At 45.4% G+C, this 24603-nt stretch overlaps 2 protein-coding genes across 2 annotated transcripts in view; both read right to left on the bottom strand.

Moving 5' to 3' along the window:
* Positions 1-18249, bottom strand: part of TMCO4 (transmembrane and coiled-coil domains 4) — a 28121-nt gene extending 9872 nt beyond the window's left edge. Inside the window, exons 1-11 of the mRNA XM_075277900.1 lie at positions 18141-18249; positions 12151-12303; positions 11898-12072; positions 11327-11354; positions 9187-9319; positions 4321-4418; positions 4091-4234; positions 3894-4013; positions 3617-3781; positions 1985-2121; positions 59-143 (exon numbers count right to left, since the gene is read on the bottom strand). Of these exons, the coding sequence (XP_075134001.1) occupies positions 59-143; positions 1985-2121; positions 3617-3781; positions 3894-4013; positions 4091-4234; positions 4321-4418; positions 9187-9319; positions 11327-11354; positions 11898-12072; positions 12151-12281 (1216 nt within the window). The 5' untranslated portion in view covers positions 12282-12303; positions 18141-18249. The remainder of the gene's footprint in view (positions 1-58; positions 144-1984; positions 2122-3616; positions 3782-3893; positions 4014-4090; positions 4235-4320; positions 4419-9186; positions 9320-11326; positions 11355-11897; positions 12073-12150; positions 12304-18140) is intronic.
* Positions 18250-23308: 5059 nt separating this feature from the next.
* Positions 23309-24055, bottom strand: RNF186 (ring finger protein 186). Its single transcript, XM_075278847.1, has one exon. It carries the CDS (start codon positions 24032-24034, stop codon positions 23309-23311), a length of 726 nt encoding a protein of 241 aa, XP_075134948.1. The 5' UTR covers positions 24035-24055.
* Positions 24056-24603: the final 548 nt, after the last annotated feature.

The raw sequence follows: 24603 nt of genomic DNA, 5'->3' as shown, positions 1-24603 counted from the left end.
TATAGATCACTGTATTAGGCCTTACACAATTGACCCCGCTGATGACTGCGGCCCTTACCTGCCTCCTGTGCCAGCTCCTGTAGACAGAAGTATATGACCCGAGCCCCCAGGCTGAAGCCGATCAGTGTGACCGGCCGGCGTCCCTGAGGGAAGAGAACAACTGTGTTACTGTAACATGTGCAAGGTACACAGGACAACTACCCCCATCATTCACATCACGGCCTGAGAACACATGCACACTTGGTTCAGCTTCAGTCCTCATAGGATTGCACTGCATAAGCTCACCACAGGGTGGCGCTCTTCCCTCACAAGCCCTTCCCACCTTCAACTAATAATTCTCATAGCTGAGAGTTTGTTACAATTGTATCTGGTATAGACTACTATGTGAGGTAAACTCAATATTGGCTATACAAAGCTCTTGCCTGAGCTGATAGTTTGTTACAATGTATCTGTGCAGCAGTTCAGGATGTTTACTTAAGAAGTTTACTTAGGATGTTTACTTAGGATGTTCGTAGGCTGTTCAGGATATTCGCACTAAGGAAACTGGAGTGGCCTTGCACCTCAAAACCTGGCCCTGTGGGACCTGTCATGGAAGGCAGACACTAAGATTGTCACTGTTACAAATCCTCAGCTGTGAGTAGGGTTGAGTAATCGGGATCGGATTCCGATCGGCGATCAAGTAAGTTTCACAATCGCGATCGGATTCCGATCCCGATCTTTTCCAGAAGGATCAAGGTCGGAGGTTATCTCAAGATTGGCTCAACCCTATACATGTATATATCATAAATAGGGTTGAGCGATCGGGAAAGATTGGATCCTGATCGGTGATCGAGCAAATTTCACGATCGGGATCAGCTGGAAAATGATCAGAAATTGGATTTTAAAAATCGATCCTGAAATCTCAACCCTAGCTGTGAGAAGTATTATGGCACATCACACGCAGCGTGTCCATTCACTGATAGATAATAGAGATGCTCTAGGGTGCCAGAGATATCAGTGCGGGTAGTTTTGTTACCGATATTCCTTCACCGCCAGAAGAACGGACCTTACAGATCAGTGTCACCCCTCTGACAGTATAGGGCTATGGAAGAGTAATGTCAGGGGAATGTTCCTTACTGCCCAACAATGGCGCTGATCTATAAGGCCCACCCTTGTGATGGAGCCAAAACTACCTGCACCGATATCTCCGACAACCAGGCGCTTACCGTAAACTCCTTTAAAATGGCGAGGAATCAAAAATGTGCAAAATTTTCACAAAATTCCAGAAAACACTCAGGATAATAATGAGGGAATTTACTGATTCTCTTTGACCCCTATGTAAATGGACATTATTTGGGAGGGGGCGCTGTGCTCCCCTGTGAATGGATAATGTGATCACAAGCATTCCTCTCCCCTTCCCATACCCCTAAGAGACCCACCACACTAGCCAATGGGCTCACTGCCAAGCTGTGCCTGATCAAGTGTCGACACAGAGATTAACAGAGACGTGCCACGCGGCTGCGGAGCGTACACAAGGTAATGAAGTAGTCGCCTATAATCCGCACTCATCGCAGCAATTACCGGTTCTTGGCTTCGAGGACATATGTTCATTACAGAGACTGCTGTTAAGAACCGAAATCACGCTCGTTTCAAGACGTTGGAGAAGCAGCCCCTCCCCCCGCAGGTGTCTGACCCCCTCATACACACCATGATTCATCCAGTCATCCCACATGTATCTGCATATAGAGCGCACAGTGCTGGCAGGACCAAGGAGACGGATTAACACCGAGGGGGGTCCAAGTCCCCCACCCACACAGAAAGACAACAGCAGTGGGGGATACAAGATGTGACAGGATGAAGGAGACAACAAGGAGGGGGGAAGGGGGAATAAGACGAGACGTGATGAAGGAGACAACAAGGAGGAAGGGATTGTGTGTACACCCAGAATCCAATCATCCACCATTATGACCGGTCAGGAGGACGGAGCGCTCAGACTCCTTGTTACCTGCTGTCTGCTGAGCAGGATATGGGCCAGATGCTTCCCTACTTCAGCCGAGCGACTAAGGCAGACACCCCAAGGGTTATCTATCACACTGGCCACGGTGATGAGCGAGGCCGGCCATGTCAGGGCAGTCACAATACCTGGAGAGCAGAGGAGAAGGCATGTAATATGTGTACACAGTACCAGCAGAATAGTGAGCACAGCTCTGGAGTATAATACAGGATGTAACTCAGGATCAGTACAGGATAAGTAATGTATGTACACAGTGACTGTACCAGCAGAATAGTGAGTGCAGCTCTGGAGTATAATACAGGATGTAACTCAGGATCAGTACAGGATAAGTAATGTAATGTATGTACACAGTGACTGTACCAGCAGAATAGTGAGCACAGCTCTGGAGTATAATACAGGATGTAACTCAGGATCAGTACAGGATAAGTAATGTAATGTATGTACACAGTGACTGTACCAGCAGAATAGTGAGCACAGCTCTGGAGTATAATACAGGATGTAACTCAGGATCAGTACAGGATAAGTAATGTAATGTATGTACACAGTGACTGTACCAGCAGAATAGTGAGCGCAGCTCTGGAGTATAATACAGGATGTAACTCAGGATCAGTACAGGATCAGTAATGTAATGTATGTACACAGTGACTGTACCAGCAGAATAGTGAGCGCTGCTCTGGAGTATAATACAGGATGTAACTCAGGATCAGTACAGGATAAGTAATGTAATGTATGTACACAGTGACTGTACCAGCAGAATAGTGAGCACAGCTCTGGAGTATAATACAGGATGTAACTCAGGATCAGTACAGGATAAGTAATGTAATGTATGTACACAGTGACTGTACCAGCAGAATAGTGAGCGCAGCTCTGGAGTATAATACAGGATGTAACTCAGGATCAGTACAGGATCAGTAATGTAATGTATGTACACAGTGACTGCACCAGCAGAATAGTGAGCGCAGCTCTGCAGTATAATACAGGATGTAACTCAGGATCAGTACAGGATAAGTAATGTAATGTATGTACACAGTGACTGCACCAGCAGAATAACGAGCGCAGCTCTGGAGTATAATACAGGATAAGTAATATAATGTATGTACACAGTGACTGTACCAGCAGAATAGTGAGCGCAGCTCTGGAGTATAATACAGGATGTAACTCAGGATCAGTACAGGATAAGTAATGTAATGTATGTACACAGTTACTGTACCAGCAGAATAGTGAGCGCAGCTCTGGAGTATAATACAGGATGTAACTCAGGATCAGTACAGAATAAGTAATGTAATGTATGTACACAGTGACTGCACCAGCAGAATAGTGAGCGCAGCTCTGGAGTATAATACAGGATGTAACTCAGGATAAGTACAGGATAAGTAATGTATGTACACAGTGACTGTACCAGCAGAATAGTGAGCACAGCTCTGGAGTATAATACAGGATGTAACTCAGGATCAGTACAGGATAAGTAATGTAATGTATGTACACAGTGACTGTACCAGCAGAATAGTGAGCGCAGCTCTGGAGTATAATACAGGATGTAACTCAAGTTAAGGACAACGTATTTACAAACAGACTCCACTTCCCCCATGTATACAGTCAGCAGGGCACATAGCATAAGGCTACCTGACAAGATGGTGTATTTCAGGGCTTCCTGCGCCACAATATTCACCAGGCCGTTCAGTAAGGTATCCAGTGCGTTTCCGAGTTCCCTGAGGTACTTAGACTCCCATGCCAGGCAGTACTGTTCAGTGGAGTGCAGCAGACTTTGCCATGGGGCAGCAAAACTTCCTACACAGGATATTAAGACATTATATAAGGTTCATCTATCTCATCCATATACCGTCATACAGTATAGCTGTATTATTTGGTGGTATATAGAACAAAGAATAAGAACCCTCACCGTATTTTCCAGTGGAGAGCCACCCAGTGATGGCGATACATATGTGGAGCTGACGCCCGCCGGTCATCGGCAAGAACTCAAACTCCTCAATGGCTCCAACACGTTTCTTCATCTTATAACCTGAGATATATTGGACATCATCTTGTGAGAATCAGCCAAGGAAAGTCTTTTTCTGATTTTTTATTATTCCCACGAACCTGTCAGCCCGGCTCCGGCTGCTCCAAAGAGAGACGCCATGATAGCGATGCCGGCCGTGGACCCCAAAACTGCGGCTCCGGCGCTCCCGATGATTGTGGCGGCTCCTGCGGCTACAAGTGGAGCTGCCAATCCTCCCGTCAGACCTGTGTACATGGATGGAATATATGAGAGACCTCACACGAAGTAACCACGTCACATGACGAGAGTGGCGCAGCGTTAGGACCCTCACCGATAACTGTCCCTCCACCCACAGTGGCCAGGCCTATGAGCAGATATCTCTTCATCTTCTTCCGACTTTCCTTCTTCCTGCGAGACGCCTGCACGGACCTGAGATACAACATAGATGAGTAAGAAACAAAAATGGCTGCCATATTGCTTATCACCCAGCTTTCCCAAAAACAGACAAATAATAATAAGCCATAAACAATAACTTCTACCGGGGGTTGTCATCCAGCTTTCCTGCAGTCCTGAATGGCAGAAGAGGCATACAAACCGCTGCAGGGTGCGAATGTGGGAACAATTCATGAGGTAGCCATAATGGCAGCCATATTGGATGTCACCCAGCTTTCCCAAGAGTTGAGCATGTATTTCCAGTATCTGGGGAAAGGAGGTTTAACCGGTTCACCACTGGCATGACACGATCTTGGGAGTCATGAAGTGAAATAATAATGGCAGCGGTAACAGGAGCGCTCCTGATGTGAACAATCTGTTCCGCTCTTGTGTACAAACAAACAAACCCGGCGACAAGGAGGAGGAAACAAGCGGAATAATTACAGGCAGGGTTCATGCGACGCCTCCGAAAAGACGCGCAGTCAGTAGTGCAGAAACACAATAACACAGGAGGAGGACGGGGACCAGCGCGAAGCCCACCAACGCCATCATACAAGTGTAAGAAATCCCTACATGATACAGAAAGTCTACTGTAAGATCATAAAAGTAATACAGTGTCAGAGAAAGGAGCAACACAACCGCCCTAAAGAGCAGCTGCGCTCAGTACTAATATGGAGAAGAGAGCAGCAGGAACCAGTCACATTGTAATATTCCTAACATTACACCTCCAGATACAGCTCAGACTACAATGGAGGAACTATTCTATACTCACTACTGCGCCCTACAGAGTAGATGATAACTAATATAATAATGCTGCCCCTATGTACAAGAATATAACTACTATAATACTGCTCCTATGTACCAGAATATAACTACTATAATACTACACCTATGTACAAGAATATAACTACTATAATACTGCCCCCTATGTACAAGAATATAACTACTATAATACTACTCCTATGTACAAGAATAACAACTATAATACTACTCCTATGTACAAGAATATAACTACTATAATACTGCTCCTATGTACAAGAATATAACAACTATAATACTACTCCTATGTACAAGAATATAACTACTATAATACTGCTCCTATGTACCAGAATATAACTACTATAATACTACACCTATGTACAAGAATATAACTACTATAATACTGCCCCCTATGTACAAGAATATAACTACTATAATACTACTCCTATGTACAAGAATATAACAACTATAATACTACTCCTATGTACAAGAATATAACTACTATAATACTACTCCTATGTACAAGAATATAACTACTATAATACTATTCCTATGTACAAGAATATAACTACTATAATACTGCCCCCTATGTACAAGAATATAACTACTATAATACTACTCCTATGTACCAGAATATAACTACTATAATACTACACCTATGTACAAGAATATAACTACTATAATACTACTATGTACAAGAATATAACTACTATAATACTGCCCCTATGTACAAGAATATAACTACTATAATACTGCTCATATGTACAAGAATATAACTACTATAATACTGCTTCTATGTACAAGAATGTAACTACTATAATACTGCTCCTATGTACAAGAATATAACTACTATAATATTACTCCTATGTACAAGAATATAACTACTATAATACTGCTCCTATGTACAAGAATATAACTACTATAATATTACCTCCTATGTACAAGAATATAACTACTATAATACTGCTCCTATGTACAAGAATATAACTACTATAATACTACTCCTATGTACAAGAATATAACTACTATAATACTACTCCTATGTACAAGAATATAACTACTATAATACTACCTCCTATGTACAAGAATATAACTACTATAATACTACCTCCTATGTACAAGAATATAACTACTATAATACTACTCCTATGTACAAGAATATAACTACTATAATACTGCTCCTATGTACAAGAATATAACTACTATAATACTGCTCCTATGTACAAGAATATAACTACTATAATACTGCTCCTATGTACAAGAATATAACTACTATACTACTACCTCCTATGTACAAGAATATAATTACTATAATACTACTTCTATGTACAAGAATATAATTACTATAATACTGCTCCTATGTACAAGAATATACCTACTATAATACTACCTCCTATGTACAAGAATATAACTACTATAATACTGCTCCTATGTACAAGAATATAACTACTATAATACTACCTCCTATGTACAAGAATATAACTACTATAATACTACTCCTATGTACAAGAATATAACTACTATAATACTACCCCCTATGTACAAGAATATAACTACTATAATACTACTCCTATGTACAAGAATATAACTACTATAATACTACGCCTATGTACAAGAATATAACTACTATAATACTACTTCTATGTACAAGAATATAACTACTATAATACTACTTCTATGTACAAGAATATAATTACTATAATACTGCTCCTATGTACAAGAATATAACTACTATAATACTGCTCCTATGTACAAGAATATAACTACTATAATACTGCTCCTATGTACAAGAATATAACTACTATAATACTGCTCCTATGTACAAGAATATAACTACTATAATACTGCTCCTATGTACAAGAATATAACTACTATAATATTACTCCTATGTACAAGAATATAACTACTATAATACTGCTCCTATGTACAAGAATATAACTACTATAATACTGCTCCTATGTACAAGAATATAACTACTATAATACTGCTCCTATGTACAAGAATATAACTACTATAATACTGCTCCTATGTACAAGAATATAACTACTGTACTATAATACTACCTCCTATGTACAAGGATATAACAACTATATTATTGCCCTCTATGGAGATGAATGAAGTAGCGGAGTATTAGATCTGACTGGAGCTGCTCTTTGAGGCACATACATACACAGACATGTCAGAGAAGTGATATATGGTCATACAGTTACGCACCTTGGCGGCGGCTCCTTCAGTGGCAGCACAGTGAGTAAAGACAATGTTATTGGTCATTATGAGAGATCAGTAATGGTCATATAACATACATATAACATACAGCGCTGGATTGGCTCAGTACAGATACACACACATGATTTTTAATGCACATTTGCTGGGTATAAACATGTTTATTCCACATTCCATCTGCAGCATAGATATGAAATCCACATTGCAGAAGACTAAGACCTGGCATGTGAAATCTAGAGGCGGGTAGTCATGTATGGACTAGTGACAGCAAATGGGGCCGACCTGTAGATCTGTAGATGTGCAACCTGCGAATCTGGGGCAGAGTCTAGAGTTATTACTATTGTCCATACTAAAATTGGGTCATATTCGTCACTTTCGTGTCTCCGCACAACATGCCCCATAAATCATCCTTCTGATCAATAATATCACTCAATAATAGGGAAAAAAAAACAACAGATAGCATCCTATTGTGTTCCATAAACCTCTGACCTGAGCCACCTTTGATTAAAGGGAAGGTATACAGCCATATGGAAGTAAAGCTTAGTGTATGGAGGGCTTAAAGGGATATCCACTTTCTAATATTGATGGCCTATCCCCTGTCCAGTCCCACTAAATTACTGAGTTTGGGCAACATATACCTCATGTTTATGGCTTTAGGGCCTCGGCAGGATGTGTGAGGAGACAGGACTCCGCCGCTTTACTATACACTGGGATGTCGTGCCATCGTATCAGTGCAGGATGACCAATATGGCTGCAGCAGACACATCCGGCAAGGCTACGGGGCCCAGGCGCTGTATAAGTAGTGGAGGTCAAGGCTGCCTCATCTACAGTCAATGATATGGCTATTTGTGGGTGTATTGTGTATGTGGTTGTATATAGTCACCCACCCACCCACCAACATAACATGGATAACACAGCGATCAATGGCGACTGTATTGATTTCTAAGGAGTATACACAACACTATAAAGAAACAATAACCCTAGCCAAAAAAATAGGGTAGGGGTGAACAACACGGGCGAGGAAATGACACCAGCTACACAGGTATTGTGTATAATAGTAAAATAGTAAAGGGTATTGGCAGGCGAGGCAGAAAAATACTGCTAAGGGCGGGTTCACACCTGTGCCTGTGCCCGCTTTAGGCAATCGCTTTAGGCAATCCTGCTGGGTTTCCATCTTCTGCAACGAGAAACTGGACAGGGGACGGAAACTCGGCGGTCAGATTTCAAACTCATTCACTTGAATGGATTTGCAAAGTGACCGCCAATGAGCGTTTAGTGCCTGTTCGGGCCATTATTGGAACGCAAAGTCCTGCATGTCCGACTTTGTGTCCAGTTAAAAAAAAACAACATTTTGCCGCGGATAGGCACAAAACAAGCGGTCACTTTGCAAACCCATTCAAGTGAATGGGTTTGAAAACTGACCGCCGGGTTTCCGTCCCCTGTCCAGTTTCTCGTTGCAGAAGACGGAAACCCAGCAGGATTGCCTAAAGCGGGCACGTGCGCAAGTGTGAACCTGGATGTGTGTGTGGGGCCATTACAATATAATGGGTCACTGTGCATAAAAAAACTTGTGCATTGACCTTTATACATAGGTATAGGGGTAGATTTTACATGGGCGTATTCACATGCAGCCGATGTGTTGCTGAAATGTCTGCTGAATGGGCTTTGCAAAAACCTCTGTCCTTGCTGCAACACCAAGCAGATTTAGAGGGATGAGACCGTTTCTCAATTGCATAAACGTCTACAAGAAATCTGCGGCATGTCTCGGCTAAGCAGTGCTTACTCTGAAGGCTCCTCGGTGTATTTCTTCAGACTCTCCATCATGGACTCCTCACTCATTTCCATGGTTTCTGGGGGGACACGCAGCAGCCAGGAGACGTGGGAGATTAGTACTCTGCTCCGGGCGTCGTAGTACCCTGCACATACAGAGACAATTCACAAGCCACGCCATGGACAGAGCGGGATTTATTTCCACCACCCCGACTACCTGAGTGGAAGACCCCTTTATGGTGTCCAGACCATCTCTACTATCCCTCCAACCTTACAGGGAATTTGTCATGACAGACACAGGATAGGGGATAAGTGTCAGATTACTAGGACCCCCTAGTGACCAGAATGGGGGACTGCAATCTCTGGAACCCCCATAGAAGTAAATGGAGCTCCGCGCTTCATCCACATGGAGGACACAGGGGGGCTTATAGGCCCCCATTCTCCTGATCACAGTCGAGCCACCAGCAATCTGACACTAACCTTCCTATGGATAGAGTATAACTGTTTGTAATGACAAAACCCTATTAAAGACAATGTCCGGTGTTGAGGTTTGTTCACATGTCGCTACAGTTCTGCTCACTTTGAGAACAATTCGCAGCCACAAAGAGCTACATGTGAATAAACACCTGATTTCTTCCTTCCCTCAACAGTGCCACACCTGTCTATGGTTCATACCTGGTATTGCAGTTATAGATGTCATTCCACATCCAACCTGTGAACAGCAGTGGCGCTGTTTCTGGGGAAAAAAGCAGCTGTGTTTATCTAATCCTTCAATCTCTGTAGATACAAATCCCTCGCCCTTCACTAGGTCACAGCTCACATTAGCGGCTGCTCCGTTTATAGGGACACATAAAAGACGACAATCTCCTCGACTGCCGTTTCATCAGATAAAACAGATGGATTTTGGAATTAGCACTAGCTTTTATATCACACAATCTGGTGCGTCCGCCGACGCAACGTTTTACAACGTGCCGTACGATCACCGCTCGGTGACATCAGCGTCTCGTCAGTCAGAAATACAGATAAAATACTGACAGGGTTGTGAGATGGAAGACGGCCAGCTTAAAGGGATCCTATCATTGGATTCCCTTTTTTTCTGACTAACACATAGAAATAGCCTTAAGAAAGACTATTCTATTCCTACCTTTAGATGTCTTCTCCGCGTCGTCATTCTGTATATAATCCAGTTTTCGTCTGTATGCAAATGAGTTCTCTTGCAGCACTGGGGGCGGTCCTCGACGCTCAAACAGTAATGGGGGCGTCCCCAATGCTGCCAGAGAAATCTCCAGCGCCGCCTCCATCTTCTTCTGGAATCCATCTCCCTGTGTCTTCTTCCATCCTGGGTCTCAATCTTCTAGGCCTTGGGCAGAGCCAACTGTGCATGCCCGCGGCCACAAGAACATGGCCGCTTACACCAGTTTACTGCATAAGCAGCCACAAGAAAATGACCACTTACACAGGTTACTGTGTAAGCGGCCATTTTCTTGTGGTCCAAGTATGCGCAGGCGGCTCTGCTGGAGGCCTAGAAGATTGAAACCCAGGACGGAAGAAGAGACAGGTAGAGGGCGTTCCAGAAAAAGATGGAGGCAGCGCTGGAGAGTTCACTCGCAGCATTGGGGACGCCCCCCAGTGCTGCGAGAGAACTCATTTGCATACCGAAGAAAACCCGGATTTCTACCGAACGGCGACGTAGAGAAGACATCTAAAGGTAGGAGAAGAATGGCCTTTCTTATGGCTGTTCCTACATGTTAGTCAGAAAAAAGGGTATCCAATGAAAGGAGCCCTTTAAAGGGGTTGTGCTATTAGGGACATTTATCCTCTATGCACAGGATAAAGGATAGGTTTCAGGGCATTGGTGGTCTGACCGCCGGGACCCCCCAACGATGAGGAGAGTGGAAGGACTGTGCCTCCTCCTTGTGAATGGAGTCTCCAGTCTCTAATATGGGGCGCCGGTCACGCAAGCACTGACACTCAATTCACAAAGAGGAGGCATGGGGGATTTTAAACCCCTATTCCCCTTATTATGAAGGTCCCAATGCTTGGATCCACAGTATCCTCAAACTTATCCCCTTTCCTTTCGATAGGGGACAAGTGTCCATAAGGGCATAACCCCTTTAATGTCTACATCATCATCAAGACATCCAAGAACTCACCATCTCGTAGGCAGAAAGACACCAGATCCTGAAATAAAGGAGAAGGACATGACGTTACAACGGGGGCGGAAAGATCAACATAGGTAATAAGAACCTGGAATCTTGTAATGTATGTAATAGATAATGGATGACTAAGCTGTGCTTGGTATTCCAACTCACTTGAATGGAACTGAACTGCGAACGGCCACGTGACTGATGAATGTGAGGTCACATGGCCTGTGAAGCAGAAGCACTGCTGTCACTTCACATAGGGCATCGAACCCTCACTGATCTTCATTTGAAAGCCTGGAAAACCACCCAACCCTCTCCAACTTCAACTTTGTCCAGGTGTCAGTGTTCACTGCAGTTCTGACATTATATTCATAAAAGAGAACTCCAAGCTAAAGGTCGCAGGGACACTCCATATATTAGATATAATAGTTCTGGGCATCATAGGGTGCCCCAATCCCGCAGTATAGACTGTTTAGGATTGTTGGAAACAACTAACTCTCAGCTGTTCCTATTCAATGACAACGATGACAATAGAGATATGACGTGTATACATAACACACAATGTGGCGACGTGCTCTACCTGAGTGATTATGGTTGGGTTGCTCTTCATGACTGAATCTCCCTGAAGAACATGAGTGAATGTGTCCGTCCCTTCCCCGCCCAGGCCACTGCCGAACGCCTCCATGGCGGGGATGACTGAGGGGCACAGGTCCAGCCATTGCACCAAATCCTCCACAAACTTTCTGCAGAATTCCCTGGGTAGAGAGGACAACATAGAGTATACGGCAGTGTATAGACTGCGGGAGAACCACCCGAAATAAGTCACTCATTACCTCTGTTCCTTCTCGGGGTACAGCTGAGCTAGTGATATTGCGCACAGCCCCGCGTAGGCGAAACGTGCCGGTTCACTTAGCGACCTCCCCAGCAGCGCTGCCCTGCGGCCTCCGTCCGATTCGTCCTGCATGATGTCACCGCCGTCGGCTCGTCTGCAAATACAGGAATAGTAATGAAGGACCGCACTGACAAGCACCGAAGAGGTCGCAACATAATACCGAAAACTTTATGTCTCAAGCCAGTGTCGAAAATTTGCCCCCCTTGACTCATTGCAGAGAATGTGCCCTCACTCCCTAGGCTTTACACTGCAGCTCTGATTGTTCAGATTGGCTGCTGCGTGCGGCACAAGCTCAGCAGGACGTGTACAGGGATCATTTTTTTAGGAACCTGTAGATCTGTTTTAATCTAAGGGGCTGTACCTAGAGCCGTGATGGCAAACCTATGGCACAGATACCAGAGGTGGCACTCAGAGCACTCTCTTTGGGCACCCATCTGTGGAGCAGATTATACTGTGTGGGAGCCAATGTGCAGCAGATTATACTGTGTGGGGGCTACTGTGGAGCAGACTGTACTGTGTGGGGGCCACTGTGGAGAAGATTGTACTGTGTGGGAGCCACTGTGCAGCAGATTATACTGTGTGGGGGCTACTGTGGAGGAGATTGTACTGTGTGGGGGCTACTGTGGAGCAGATTATACTGTGTGGGGGCTACTGTGGAGGAGATTGTACTGTGTGGGGGCCACTATGGAGCAGATTATACTGTGTGGGGGCTACTGTGGAGCAGATTATACTGTGTGGGGGTGACTGTGCAGCAGATTATACTGTGTGGGGGCTACTGTGGAGCAGATTATACTGTGTGGGGGCTACTGTGGAGCAGATTATACTGTGTGGGGGTGACTGTGCAGCAGATTATACTGTGTGGGGGCTACTGTGGAGCAGATTATACTGTGTGGGGGCTACTGTGGAGCAGATTATACTGTGTGGGGGCTACTGTGGAGCAGATTACACTGTGTGGGGGCTACTGTGCAGCAGATTGTACTGTGTGGAGGCCACTGTGGAGCAGATTATACTGTGTGGGAGCCACTGTGGAGCAGATTATACTGTGTGGGGGGTCGCTGTGGAGCAGATTGTACTGTGTGGGGGCCACTGTGCAGCAGATTATACTGTGTGGGGGCCACTGTGCAGCAGATTGTACTGTGTGGGAGCCACTGTGGAGCAGATTATACTGTGTGGGAGCCACTGTGGAGCTGATTGTGCTGTGTGGGGACCACTGTGGAGCAGATTATACTGTGGGGGGGGGTCGCTGTGGAGCAGATTGTACTGTGTGGGGACCACTGTCCAGAAGAACATACTGTGTGGGGACCACTGTGCAGCAGAACATACTGTGTGGGGACCACTGTGGAGCAGATTGTACTGTGTGGGGGCCACTGTGCAGCAGATTATACTGTGTGGGGGATACTGTGCTGCAGATTATACTGTGTGGGGGCCACTGTGGAGCAGATTATACTGTGTGGGGGCCACTGTGGAGCAGATTATACTGTGTGGGGGCCACTGTGGAGCAGATTATACTGTGTGGGGGCCACTGTGGAGCAGATTATACTGTGTGGGGACCACTGTGCAGCAGATTATACTGTGTGAGGGCCACTGTGCAGCAGATTATACTGTGTGAGGGCCACTGTGCAGCAGATTATACTGTGTGGGGGCTACTGTGGAGCAGATTGTACTTTGTGGGGGTCACTGTGAAGCAGATTGGACTGTGTGGGGGTCACAGTGGAGCAGAAAGCCCCATTCGTACGACCATATTTTGCAGGTCTATAATCGTGTGCAATTGTGGATCTGCACATTATTAAGGTTAAATTGCCGTGTTGGCACTTTGTGATAAATTAGTGGGTTTTGGGTTGTAGTTTGGGCACTCGGTCTCTAAAAGGTTCATCATCACTGACCTAGAGCGACACGTATTAATTATATCCATGACAACTCTGACTGCTGGCGTCACAAGAACAGACATGAGAGTCTATGAGACTGATGGAGATAGCCGAATATAGCACTCAGCTCAGTTCAACAGTCTCATAAGGTGAAAGGAACAGCAGCAACCTTCTCAATATTCCCAGCCTGCCATAGCAATATCGCCATTGAGGCCTGCCTATGGCAGAGCTCAATAGTAGTACACTCATACAGACTATAATGCAGTCCCCTAAAAAATTTTTTTTAAATATTTACTTTTTTCTTTTTTAATTTAAAAAATGTCATACATTATTTTTGCTCTGGCGACCTCTGGGTGCTAAGTGTCTATGTAGAACAACCCTTCCATTGTGGTTAAGTATACGGGTTAGTTCCCATACACACAATAACAAACACACTGCACAGATAATACATGAGATGGCTAATGGCGGCCCCCGCGATAAGTGCACTAGTAAATGTAAACATGGGGCCATAAAAGAACCTAAGGAAATGTCACCGATCCCTGATCAACAGTAATAGCAGAACGTGCTGTACTATAGAGGAATCTCTAGGTGCTTGCGGCATGTGGATGACATAGAAGGGGAACGACGCTCGCCCTGGAGGACTGGGGCCATCTATATAGAACCACCTCAAAATCCTGACTAAAAAAACAACCCCCATTGAAATCAATGGGAGCCGGTCAGTTCTTTTTTCCAGGAGCGGTCTGTTCCGGCACCCGGAAAAAAGAAGCGACATGCTCATTCTTCAGGCGGATTCGCCTCGCGACAACTAGGTCAGTCAATGTGTGGATCAAGGAGCCTGTCATGGCCAGCCCAAGCTCCGGATCTGAACCCCATTGAAAACCTCTCGAATGTGATCAAGAGGAAGATGGATAGTCACAAGCCATCAAACTAAGAAGAACTGCTTACATTTCTGTGCCAGGAGGGGCATAAGGTCACCCAAAAATAGAGTGAAAGACTGGTGGAAAGCCAAGACGCGTGAAAGCTGGGGTTAAAAATCAGGGTTAGTCCACCAAACATTGATTTCTGATCTTCCTGAGTTACCTTTCGTTCACATCTGCTACTGAACGCAACTGCAAGCGCTGTGCAGTGAAAGCACACGGACCCCATAGACTATAATGGGGTCCGTGTGCTTGCCGCACGAATCATGCAGGCAGGAAAGTAGACTGTGAACTACTTCCCTGTCCACATGATCCCTGCAGAGATCTGGTGGCAAACACACTGACCCCATTATAGTCTATGCGGTCCGTGTGCTTTCACTGGCACAGAGCTTGCAGTTGCGTTCGGTATTCCGTTTGGGGGGGGGTCCTCATGCGGACTCTCCCGGACGGAATACGAACACTGATGTGAACGAGGCCTTACAACATTAGTATTGTTGTTTGTAAATGAATATGATCTTGTTTTCTTTGCATTATTTGAGGTCTGACAGCGCAGCTTCTTTTTTATTATTTTGACGATTTCTCATTTGCTGCAAATAAATACAAAATTTTTTGCTTTGAATTTCGGAGACAAGTTGTCAGTAGTTTATAGAATAAAAGAACAATGTACATTTTACTCAAAAATATAAAAATGATGAGAAAAATCTGAGAAAATGAACATTTTGCAGTGGTGTCTTAGTTTTTTCCAGAGCTGTAGGTCAATGCAATGCAACCTATGGCTTTCTGGAGCCTGGAAAACTACAACTCCCAGCATGCCCAACAGCCTGCTTCCGTATAAGACAATGCAACCTATGGCTCTGTGCAGCCTGGGGAACTACAACTCCCAACATGCTCAACAGCCGGCTTCTGTATAAGGCAATGCAACCTATGGCTCTGTGCAGCCTGGGAACTACAACTCCCAACATGTCCAACAGCCTGCTTCTGTATAAGTCAATGCAATGCAACCTATGGCTCTGTGCAGCCTGGGAAACTACAACTCCCAGCATGCTCAACAGCTTGCTTCTGTATAAGTCAATGCAATGCAACCTATGGCTCTATGCAGCCTGGGGAACTACAACTCCCAGCATGCTCAACAGCTTGCTTCTGTATAAGTCAATGCAATGCAACCTATGGCTCTATGCAGCCTGGGGAACTACAACTCCCAGCATGCTCAACAGCTTGCTTCTGTATAAGTCAATGCAATGCAACCTATGGCTCTATGCAGCCTGGGGAACTACAACTCCCAGCATGCTCAACAGCTTGCTTCTGTATAGGTCAATGCAATGCAACCTATGGCTCTGTGCAGCCTGGGGAACTACAACTCCCAACATGCCCAACAGCCTGCTTCTGTATAAGTCAATGCAATGCAACCTATGGCTTTCTAGAGCCTGGGGAACTACATCTCCCAGCATGCCCAACAGTCTGCTTCTGTATAGGTGAATGCAATGCAACCTCTCTATGCAGCCTGGGGAACTACATCTCCCAGCATGCCCAACAGTCTGCTTCTGTATAGGTGAATGCAATGCAACCTCTCTATGCAGCCTGGGGAACTACATCTCCCAGCATGCCCAACAGCCTGCTTCTGTATAAGTCAATGCAATGCAACCTATGGCTCTATGCAGCCTGGGGAACTACAACTCCCAGCATGCCCAACAATCTGCTTCTGTATAAGGCAATGCAACCTATGGCTCTATGCAGCCTGGGGAACTACAACTTCCAGCATGCCCAACAGCCTGCTTCTGTATAAGTCAATGCAATGCAACCTATGGCTCTATGCAGCCTGGGGAACTACAACTCCCAGCATGCTCAACAGCTTGCTTCTGTATAGGTCAATGCAATGCAACCTATGGCTCTGTGCAGCCTGGGGAACTACAACTCCCAACATGCCCAACAGCCTGCTTCTGTATAAGTCAATGGAACTACATCTCCCTGCATGCCCAACAGCCTGCTTCTGTATAGGTGAATGCAATGCAACCTCTCTATGCATCCTGGGGAACTACATCTCCCAGCATGCCCAACAGCCTGCTTCTGTATAAGTCAATGCAATGCAACCTATGGCTCTATGCAGCCTGGGGAACTACAACTCCCAGCATGCTCAACAGCTTGCTTCTGTATAGGTCAATGCAATGCAACCTATGGCTCTGTGCAGCCCGGGGAACTACAACTTCCAGCATGCCCAACAGCCTGCTTCTGTATAAGTCAATGCAATGCAACCTATGGCTCTGTGCAGCCTGGGGAACTACATCTCCCAGCATGCCCAACAGTCTGCTTCTGTATAAGTCAATGCAATGCAACCTATGGCTCTATGCAGCCTAGGGAACTACAACTCCCAGCATGCCCAACAATCTGCTTCTCTATAAGTCAATGCAATGCAACCTATGACTCTATGCAGCCTGGGGAACTACAACTCCCAGCATGCTCAACAGCTTGCTTCTGTATAGGTCAATGCAATGCAACCTATGGCTCTGTGCAGCCTGGGGAACTACAACTCCCAGCATGCCCAACAGTTAGCTTCTGTATAAGAATGCAATGCAACCTATGGCTCTGTGCAGCCTGTGGAACTACAACTCCCAGCATGCCCAACAGTCTGCTTCTGTATAAGAATGCAATGCAACCTATGGCTCTATGCAGCCTGGGGAACTACATCTCCCAGCATGCCCAACAGCCTGCTCCTGTATAAGTCAATGCAATGCAACCTATGACTTTCTGGAGCCTGGGGAACTACAACTCCCAGCATGCCCAACAGCCTGCTTCTGTATAGGTCAGTGCAATGCAACCTGTGACTATCCGGGGTTTAGGATACTACAACCAGGAGATATCAGGGCCTCCTGGGAGTTGTAGTGTCTCCTCCCCTGGCGCCATATGTATTGTTATACGGGGCCAGGTGAGGGTGGAGCCCAATACTATAGCAGTAAATATGGCGGCAGCAGGTGACTGTATACTGTTTACATTGCACCTCTCCACCCCCTGCACCCAGCTGTGAGGAGCCTGTCCGCCGCCGCCACCTTATAGCGTAGTCATGTTCCTCGTCACTTCCTGTCAGAGCCGAGCACTACAGCCCACACAGCAGTACTACAACCCCCATCATCACACAGGGACAACAAGCCTCTCACCCGAGCCACGACCCGCTCCAGGCCAGCGCCAGTCACCGAGCCCTCTGTCATACACCGACCAGGCCACATCTACGGGATCAGCGTAAATTTCTGCGAATACCAACCTTACGCTCTTGGCGTAACATTACTCACTAACGGCTCTGACTAAAGTTACGTTCACTACGCAAGTTACGCTGCTTTGTAGAATAGAGGGACTTGCGTAAGTTCGGCAGTGAGCTGGCAGACGGACTTTGAGTCCCGGGGAGGGTTGCTGTGGTGACGGGACACTTCCGGCCTGGTGCTGCTGTAGCTGCAGATGGACGCCTACTGTTTGCATAATAAATCATTGGAGTCATTCAGTCACTACAACCCTTATGATGTCTGTTCCTGGAAAAGTTGGGTGACAACTGAGTTGTTAATGTCACCTGCAGGGGGCGTTACCCTGCTATATTAGAATACTGAAGGGCAAATCTACCTTGTTATGGAGTATTACTAGAAATGGGGATGAATAAATGCATGGCATGATTCAGGATGCTGGAAAAGCTGGGTGGAGGGTATATGGGCAGTGCTATTGGTTATCACCCTGCTTCCTATGACTATAGGAGATGAGATTTAGTCCTCATCGAAAGTTACAAAATGTTGCTGTCATTGGAAACAGCAAGTCGGTTCACAAATGCGCACCTCCAGAAAGAATGGAAGCAGCTTAATGTCAGGGGGATGAAAGTCACCCCCGACCGATCCTATGAAAGATAGGACATTGCTATTGTGATCCCTGAAGGCTCTGGTATATGGACGCCTCTAGACCAGGGTGAATAAGGGGGTATTACCACTACCAATGCCCAACTTTGAGCGACAAGTTCAGTGTAAATGGGGGGGACACAAAGTTTCAGACACCCCATCTTCCACCACCCAATCTTGGATCTGGGATACTGACCGGGTCCAGGGGTGAACCTAGCTTTTATGCCGCCTGAGGCGGATGACAGAAAGATGCCCCTCCCCCCCAGGAGGAGGGGGCGTGGTGGAGTGAAGGGGGGCCGGGCGGCATTAGCAGGCAGGGAGAGGACCTGCTCTCTGCATGAGCGTGAGGGGAGGCCGCTGGAGCAGCGCTGCGTCCACAGGGCCTCCCCAATCCACCGCTCGCTTCCCGTGCCGGGCTGCTGAGACGGTGACGCTAAACCGGACCAGGACAGCTTATCCTGGACTCCCTTAGGTCAGCAAAAATGCTGCAACGCCCCCCCCCCCCCGGGGGGTCCCGGCAAAGTGCCGCCTGAAGCTTTTGCTTCGGGTCGCCTCATGGGAGGTGCGGCACTGACCGGGTCTCATGGACTCTTCTTAAGGTGGACAGTGGCAGGAGTTCAGGACATGAGATGATGGACAGCTCAGGGACGGACCGTTACCAGACACCGACTATGACTATGGTCATTCGGCCGTTGTAAAAAACGGTCATGAAAACGGATGGGGAGCCCATTTTCGTGGATTCTTCATCAGACTTGAGATCTATGAAAAAACAGTCAGAAATAAGACGTCCTATTTTTTCATCCCAGATGAATCGCCCAATAGACTCTCACTGTTTTGAAATCGGGCGTGTACACATTAGGTACCCCTGTGCCCAAAAACGCCCGGTCTTAGGGTGCACTCACACAATGTAACGCAGCACTGATTCTTGCACGATAACTCGTGTACGGTTCAGCGCTGCAAAACAGAATCCCAGTGACTTCAATGGGTTCCGTTTAGCGCACGTAAGACATTGAAATCAATGGGTTAAAAAGCCTCCTATTGATTTCAATGTGTTACGCGCGCTAAACGGAACCCATTGAAGTCACTGGGATTCTGTTTTGCAGCGCTGAACCGTACACGAGTTATCGTGCAAGAATCAGTGCTGCGTGACATCGTGTGCATGCACCCTTCAGTTTTTTTCACTTTTTCGCACTATTTTTGATCAAAGTAATAGACCTTCCGAAAAATAGTATAACTAAAAAGTACATCTGGCCCTGCAAAAAAGACGACCTATGCATCCCCGTACACGGAAATCAAAAAAAAGTTATAGGTGTCAGAATATGGCGACTCTAAGAAAAATATTTTTTTTTTGCAAAATTTTGGATTTTTTTTATGTGTTAAAATGCAGATAAAACCATATATATTTGCAATCCCGAAATCATGGCAATCATTAGCATACAGGAGACATCATTTTGGCTGCATAGTAAGCACCATAAAAACGAAACCCATAAGAAAGTCGCACAAATGCACTTTTTTCCCAATTCCACCCCATTCAGAATTTTTTCCAGCTTTCCAGTACATTATACAGAATATTAAATTGTACTATTAGGAAGAATAATTTGTCCCGCAAACAGTAAGCTCTCGTAAGGCTCTGAGAATGGAAAAATATAAAAGTTACGGGGTTTGGAAGGCGGGGAGTCAAAAACAAAAATAGAAAAATGCCTGTGGGGGGAAGGGGTTAAATATCAGCAGTGCTGTTTCCAGCGGTATACATAGTATATGACTTGCAGCAAGTAGGGTTGAGGCGATTTTGAGATTTCAGGATCGATTTTAAAATCTGATTTCCAATCGTTTTCCAGACGATCGTGAAATTTGCTCGATCGCCGATCAGGATCCGATGTTTCCCGATCGCTCAACCCTAGTCAATGCTTCTCTATGGGAATAGTCACTTTTAAGGTTGAGCCGATCTTGAGGTTTCAAAATCCAATTTCCGATCATTTTCCAGCCAATTGTGAAATTTGCTTGATCGCCGATCGGCATCCGATCTTTTCCGATCCCGATCGCTCAACCCTACCAGCAAGTGAGATAGATGATTGGGATGGGATCCAGGTGTAGCAGCCTGACCGATCTCATACTGATATCCTATGGGTAGGTCATAAGTATCAATTATCTTCAAATCAAGGACAACCCCAATCTCAGAAAATCCCAAATCCTGAACAAATTCTCGAGGAATCTGCTTCAGTAGTTAAATCAACTTTCTTTGTCAAAAAGTGTGGAGATCCACCTTGTGTGGTGAAGGTATTCAGATATACGATACCTGAACCTGCCGTCACCAGTATCACCCTTTTTCCCAGTAACAAATTACATCACTGTCTATAAACTTTATTACTCTAGCGCTTTTCTAAAAATTATATTGTTTGTTTTAGAGGTGTGATAGGTACTCTGTGTACCTGGTAGGGGTGTCTGTCACCCCAGTTGATGGCTGTGTCCAGATCTATTGGTTCCATGATTACATCTCAGTAGGCAAAAACTGTCAAAACATCCTTAAACAGAAGCAACAGTGGTTGAAAGTCAAAGCTTGACTTTAGTTAGGCAATTGCAGCACCTACATGGATATTATGCTTGTGCAGTGCACACCGGACAATTTTCACTGATACTAGTGCCCCTAAAGTATCATCTGTCTGCAGTATTTTGAGGAGGGCTGTAGTTTTGTGTTTTTGGCTATAATGCAGTAAAGTTCTTCTGTCCCTTGCGTCAAGCTTTGACTTTCAGCCACAGCTTCTTTTATCTCTATTTGTTTTGTCAGTCTTTGCATACTGAGATGTGATCATTGAACCAGTAGACATTAATAAATAAACCTTCCTAATAGCGATATATTCTATGGGAGTATAAAGGAGGCGTTGTCGGTGATGATTGGTGTGTCAGGAAGAATTCAACTTGAGGGTGAATTCACACTGAGTAAACGCTAGCTTATTCTGAACGTAAAACACGTTCAGAATAAGCGGCGTCTAAAGCAGCTCCATTCATTTCTATGGGAGCGGGGATACGAGCACTCCCCATAGAAATGAATGGGCTGCTTCTTTCACTCCGTGCAGTCCCATTGAAGTGAATGGGGAGTGCCGGCGTGTACGCTCCGGCATGAGCAGAGCTTGCCGTATACGCCGGCACTCCCCATTCACTTCAATGGGACTGCACGGAGTGAAAGAAGCAGCCCATTCATTTCTATGGGGAGCGCTCGTATCCCCGCTCCCATAGAAATGAATGGAGCTGCTTTAGACGCCGCTTATTCTGAACGTGTTTTACGTTCAGAATAAGCTAGCGTTTACTCAGTGTGAATTCACCCTGACAGTGTGTTTTTCCATTATTTTCTCAAACCCTCTATATGTACCATTGAGATTTTTGTACTGCCCCTTACGGTACCACAATGGGCACTATCACTCCTCTCCTACTTTCCCATGTCCCATATAATACCATCTACAAGGAAATCTATGTCCCAGCGATGGGCACCAGGCGCCATCTTTTTCCTTCCAAGCTAATAGTCATTTAGCTATGTCTCATCCATAGGGTCTTCCATCTGAACCCTTCCAAATGGTCATTCCAGATAGAAGACCCTATGGATGAGACAATGACTATTGGCATGGGAGGAAGCGTGTAACACATAGCTACAAAAGTGCACTACACATAGCTCTGCATACTATCTGTGTGCCAAAAACTGAGAGCTTTGTAACCAGGAATGTTTGCAAAATTTCTTCGTTCTTTATTTTATTGCATTTGCTTTCTTTTATAGACATACAGAAGATACAAAACACTAAAATAGAAAATGACGCCATACAGGAAGAAAGCTGAAACAACCAATCCTGTGCCAGCTTATAGGAATATTGGTCACTGATCGCTATGGTTATAGTATATGCGTGACTTTATTAAATAAACACATTTAGGGGCAGATTGATGGCAACCAATCACAGTGCAGCTTTCATTTTGTATACTGCGCCTGAAAAACTAAAGCTGCAATTTGGTTGGGCAACTAAAATGGATTTTTTTTTATACAATTTACAATTTTTTTGCATCACAATATATTTTCATTGGCCTAAAAGGGCCGCCTTTCATCCCACTTGTTTCAGTCTATGTATCAGACAGACGCGTTTCAATCCATCGTACAGATGAGACAATATTGTCCAGACTCATCTTGAAGTTTGGGGTGAAGCATAATAAGGCTAATATAACCTATTTGTATACTAGAATGGATATAAGGTAGACTTAGACCATGGACGCATTTCAGTTCATTCATGTAATGACATCACGAGTCAGTCAGTATGCAAGCTAATACGTTTCAGGTTGTGTATGACCCTAGCATAGTCATCTATTCATCATGCTAAGAAATGTCAGTCTATGTCTGAGACTTCTGACGCATTTCAATGCAAATATTGAGCTTTAAACCAATGCGTTTCCGCCCACGCGTTTCAGTCTATACATCACACAGGTGAGACATCATTGTCCATTTGCTGATTGTCCGCCCGGGGAAAGTTCATCCTGCAATTCGGATTGAAGCAGAGAAGGACGGTGATAATCACAACCACACCGAGGGTGAACCCCAAAACCCATTTCATGATCCCCGTGTAAAGAAACTGCATGATGATAATGAGAAGAATGAGCAAAATTAACAAAAGTATGACAAGCCTTCTAGCCGCAATTCTCAGATTGCCATGGCGCTCATCATTCCCTGGGTCGCATTGGTCATGGCCGTCCATTCTTGCAGCCACCTCTGGTGTCCTAGAAGGCTCAAAAACCTCAGCTTTGGGCTTAGGGTTCTCCAGTCTGCTCATAAGTGACTCCTGGTTTTGCAAAGTGCGTACAAGTCCACCAAAAACTGGGGTAGGGGCCCTACAGATGGGGCAAATGATCCGCCAAGTACCCAGTTCATTACAGATCAGCAGCTTAAGGCAGACGGCACAGAAGTTGTGCTTGCAGGACAGTTCCTTGGGAACCCTATAGATGTCATATCTGCTGAAACAGATGGGACAATCCATGTCGGTGAGACAAGAGTCAGGCCCAGGATGTGGTGATGGATCCTTATCATGTAGTGATGCCTGCTGGTCTGCTACATCCAGTTCGGAGGGGGTCTGTCCTTGTAAGGTCTCATCAATCTCAGGTTCTACATCCTCAGGGATGGTGGGATGAAGGTCTGGAGAAGCCTCCATGCTGGGTCAGGCTGGAGCGTCTGTATCTCAGGTCTCCTTGTATCCTTCCTTGTGGGGAATTCAGGCAGCTGGGCTTGACCGTTTCCAGCGAAGAAGCAAATGTCGCTTATCACCCCGAGCTTAAACATTAACCCAATGTTTGATAAGTTTTATGGATGATGATAAAGCCTCTGCTACCCTTCATGGGAGCACGTATCCTCCACAGGACACAGGAAACGGCTGGTTTATATAGCAACCAGGACAGTCACTCAACTGAAGAACAATTCCCTATAAAACATACAGTAGACAATGAGAAGTATCCACCCCAAAGTTGCATCCTGCGCCCAGTCCTTTGCTCCTTCTTCCAAACATTTTGGATTTACCTTCATCTCCTACCAGGGCCGTAACTTGAGGTGGTGCAGAAGACCAGGGACCTGGGACCAGGAGACTTCAGGATGGAGGCCCATAGCGGGAACTGAAACACAAAGCTTCTGAAAACGTTGCAGAATGGAACACCATCTAGGTCCGTAAGAGCCAACAAACCCTTTAAGGGGTTAATACGGGCTCGTTGATGGGTCGGAGCCTCCATC

The sequence above is a fragment of the Leptodactylus fuscus genome, chromosome 6 (assembly GCF_031893055.1).
Source record: "Leptodactylus fuscus isolate aLepFus1 chromosome 6, aLepFus1.hap2, whole genome shotgun sequence".
Lineage (NCBI taxonomy): Eukaryota > Metazoa > Chordata > Amphibia > Anura > Leptodactylidae > Leptodactylus > Leptodactylus fuscus.
The sequence above is the reverse complement of the archived record's forward strand: the minus strand, read 5'-3'. Positions and strand labels throughout refer to the sequence as shown.

Excerpts from the sequence above, each read along its gene's own strand:
- RNF186 (XM_075278847.1), bottom strand. The coding sequence starts at position 24,034 with ATGGAGGCTTCTCCAGACCTTCATCCCACCATCCCTGAGGATGTAGAA.